This window comes from Capricornis sumatraensis, chromosome 13 (assembly GCF_032405125.1).
Source record: "Capricornis sumatraensis isolate serow.1 chromosome 13, serow.2, whole genome shotgun sequence".
Classification (NCBI taxonomy): domain Eukaryota; kingdom Metazoa; phylum Chordata; class Mammalia; order Artiodactyla; family Bovidae; genus Capricornis; species Capricornis sumatraensis.
In genome coordinates this window covers 59,534,809-59,538,815 of record NC_091081.1, presented here as the reverse complement: position 1 = coordinate 59,538,815, position 4,007 = coordinate 59,534,809, and the positions used below count along the sequence as shown (strand labels likewise).

Here is a 4,007-nt window from a genome sequence, read left to right as displayed (position 1 = left end):
TACACGTTGCAGCCCCTCGAAAATCGTAGAACACATTCCAGAGGTATGGCATTTACATTTTTCATCTCTCCCTTTATTGCTTCACTCGTTTGCAGTTGCGTGGGGTTGCGTGGGTTCATGTATGCACCTGGAAGGTTATAGAATGTGGGTTTTACCTTCCTGCTTGTGTTAGCAATTACACTGTGGGATACCTGAAAATCAGATTTTTCTTTTCTCTTGAATTGTGTGGCTGTTCTTAACTTTAATCCTTCATTTTCTTTGTTTAGTGACAATATTTTTATTTGTCTTAATAGTAATCTGCAAACTTGAGACTCGTTTCTTTTTTGAGGTTTCAGTGCAAAATATGATTTGCACCTTCATGGTGGAAATCGTACTTAATCATTTTCTATCTCTCAAATAAGTTTGGACTGAGGTTCAAAAGGACCACTTTTATTATCGACCTGCTCCCATGGTTCCCCACCTTTCTATTCCAAATATATTTTCCAGAAATCACACCAAACGGCAGGGCTTTTAGCAATATAAAGAAAGATTTATTTTTGGAAGTAGCAAAATTTGTTTGAAAAAAATATATCTTTAAGTGAATTACTTTATAAATGTGACTGTCAAAGTCAGCTATTCTATGATCTACATTTTACAACATATTGTACAAAAGATACACATTGATAGGCTCTTATTATCTATTTATATATTTATAATTACATATTGCACTTGGACCAGCAAGGCTCGCAGAGTCATTCACGGTAGAAGTTAATAAAGTTAAATAGATGGGAATCGTTGTAAGTACAGTTGATGTTTCTCTGGTTTGGAAACGAATCTCCTCGTCGCTGTAAAGTGTTCTCGCGGGGTGGGACAGGGAGAGGAGAGCTGCGAGGGGGAAGCAGAGACAGAGAGCGGGGAGGGCAAGGGTCGCCTTCCCCGGGGCCCGCTCCCCCCGGGAGCGCGCCTTTCCCAGACTCGCACCTCCAAGGTCAGGATGCCGTGGTTCCACATAAGCGGCTGGCGGTCACCACTTCTTTCAGGTCACTCTCGGGTTTCCCGGCCACCATAAAGGGCCACGTCTGCAGGAGAGAAGAGGGTGGAGGAGGTAAGTGGCCGTGGAGGAGGGGTGGGGGGAGGCCGGAGCCGGAGACCAGAGTAAAGGGCGCGGGTGGCGGCGGGCGGTAAGCTGGAGAGGCCCGTTATCTCTGCAATTCACTCTGTGACCTAAGGCGCCCTGTGACTGGATAAAGCAGAAAGCGGCCCTGGCGCCAAGTCACAGCTCGAGGTGGTAGAGCAAAGAGGGGCTCACACTAGGTTCGAAGTGAAAACCCAAGAGAAAAAGCACAGCCCGGCGGCAGATGCCGCGGTGAGACTTGGGCAGGGAAGCCGAGAAGGATCTCGAACCGCTGGGCATCGGGTTCAAGGTGAAGCGCTCTTCTGGCCCTGGTCAGGCTCTTCTGAGGCCCTGGTCAGGCTCCCAGCCCTCTCGCTTTCACCCCCAGGGATTTCACTACTTCTAACGTTCATTCCATCACAAAGGCGGGCTTTTCATCACCGTTTCGAAATTAATCGCCAGCTCTTAAAAACAAATAATGTTAATAAAAGAATATACCGGCGAATTTTCAGACTGTTCCTACAGGGCTGAGCAAACACAGCTTTCTCTTCCCTTCTTCCTGATGTTTATAATAAAGCTCACTTAAGGTTTCTTAATCAGGGATGAAGGCAGCAACAGATGTAAATGAAGGCACTGCTTTCATTTTAGGTCCAGATTTTTAAAAACTATTTACTCACTTAAGAAAACTTGACTCTTAATGAAAGGAAAAACACTTTCTATAGCAAAATATGGTTTTGCAACCCCCTCCTACCCACCCCCTCCACCATTCCTGAAACCAGTTCAGAGAGAAGACCACTCAAACCTTCAAACCTGTCTCCCTAGTGCTGACTGATAAGAAGACTTTTAAGAGGAAAACGTCTCCTTCTTATCATATATAAACAAAGGTGCTAGTTAGTTTTTGTTTTTCTTTAGAGCCTGGAACCCTTAAAATTAAATCAAATGCAAAGAGGGAATTAAAATATATTTCTTAAACAGTAAAATGCCTTTGAGAAAAATATTAGGTTCAATGAGCATTACTTATTAAGATAAAAAGTAACATGTTCTTAAATTTTGAAGGAGAGTGACCTATTTTAATATTATTTATTACATTACCAGTCGTGAGAATGTACTGATTATGCTGATATTTGCTAAAATTTCTGGGATTCAAAAGTGTTAATCCATCGACAGAAGGAGTGCAGAATATTTAAATAGTTGAGGACTTAGGTGACAGTTACGGGGGCACGATGTGTTCATATGTAAAGTTCTACATATGGAAAACTTTGGGAAAGAAACAGAGTGGGATGTTTTTATTTACAAGAAGTAGAGGAGGAGGAAGATCAAGTTCTACTCTTTGGCTAAAGGAAGTATAAAAGGATTACTAAAATGCCTCCTTAGCGCGTAGCATCTCCTCGGCGTCCTCTGTCCGGCACCAGCCCTCAAGGCACTGAGTGCGGGGGATCCCTCCTCTTTGCCAGCTCAACGTGCTTGCAAACTCTTAATTGGGCTGCCATGTCAAACACTCGCATAAATCACCGCGTTCCGCAGCTTGGAAGGCAGAGAGCGAGGATCCTGTGGGGATCGCCCGCAGGGTCCCCTAGAGGCACTGGCTGGCGGTGACCAAGATGCGCGGGTCCCAGCCCGGCGCGCACCCTCATACGGGGGACCCACTGGGGGCGCGCTGTGGCCGGAGCGCGGGAGGCGAGACGCCGCCACCACACCCGAAAACTTACCAGGTTGACCGGGTGAATATAACCGTTCTCGTACTTGTCGTTGGCCAGGATCTGCCTCAAGTGGGCGATGTAGCTGGACGCCAGCCTGAGTGTGTCCAGCTTGGAGAGTTTGGTGTCCGGGGGCACCCAGGGCAGGGTGGTCTTGAGCCTGGAGAAGGCCTTGCTCAGCACCCGCATCCGGGCTCGCTCGCGCGCGTTGGCCGCGTTGCGTTGAACCTGTTTCCCCTCCTGGCTGACACCGCTCAAGGGGCTCTTCTTGGTGGGTGCCTTCCTCCTCTTGCCCAGGCCGCCGCGGCCCTTCTGGGGAGACCCGGCCTCGCAGTTGGAGCTCTCCTCGGTGCTCTCGTTGGAAGTCACAAACTCCTTGTTCGAGTCCATTTTCAGCCCGTCGCAGTCCAGCATCTCCACCTCTTGAAGATCCTCCACATCGCTCAGGGAGCCGGTGGACATGTTTGGGGGAGAGGATGAAAGAGAGAGGGAAGGGAGAGAGGAGAGAGGGAAGAGGAGAGAGAGACCTCGAAACCAGTGAGCCCCCGAATGTGGAGTATGAGGCGGCCACCTCGGTTGGGGAGCCGGGAGGTGGGGATCTGGTTGGATCTCACACCCCTCTCCCCTTCGCAGAGTCGGGAGAAGAAGCCGCGAGGGCTTCTGCGGGCAGGAAACCGACGCGCTGTTTCCCCACCCCCGGAGTCGTGGCCGGAGAGGATTGTGAGAGCGCGCGGAGGAATTCGGTGGACACTAGGAATTTATCTGGGGAATAGAGAGGCGGATCCTTGCCGCCCAGGGGAGGGGCCTGCCAGGCCCCAGCAAAGCTCTTAGACCCCTTTCACAACCCGAGGGAAACTCACGCACGGCCCCTGATTTCCAACTTGTAGTGGAAACCAACTCCACCGCAGGACGCGAATACCAGTCACCTTCTCCCACTTTGGGATGAACCAGGGAGCAGCGGGGCCCACCCAAGCTCCGTTCCCGGGGCCCATCTCTTGAGGCCGGCTTTCCTTCTTAAGAGGTCATAGCTGACTCTGTCTGAGAACTTTAGGAAAACGACCACATCTCTGCTTTTTCTGGGCCTTAAGCCCACAGATCTCATCCCCCGGCTCCCCACTTCCTCACGGAAAACACCAGTGAAAATCTAGACACGGATCCACCACCTCCTGCCAACACTATGAGACTGTGGCTTTTCCAAGATATCTTCTCACCTTAAC

The 4,007-nt window shown here is 49.7% G+C and overlaps 1 protein-coding gene across 1 annotated transcript; it reads right to left on the bottom strand.

Moving 5' to 3' along the window:
- Positions 1 to 649: 649 nt before the first annotated feature.
- On the bottom strand, positions 650 to 3,498 carry TCF21 (transcription factor 21). Its single transcript, XM_068985330.1, has 2 exons — positions 2,803 to 3,498; positions 650 to 1,058 (listed from the first exon to the last, which is right to left on the bottom strand). Exons 1-2 carry the CDS (start codon positions 3,250 to 3,252, stop codon positions 969 to 971), a joined length of 540 nt encoding a protein of 179 aa, XP_068841431.1. The 5' UTR covers positions 3,253 to 3,498; the 3' UTR covers positions 650 to 968.
- Positions 3,499 to 4,007: the final 509 nt, after the last annotated feature.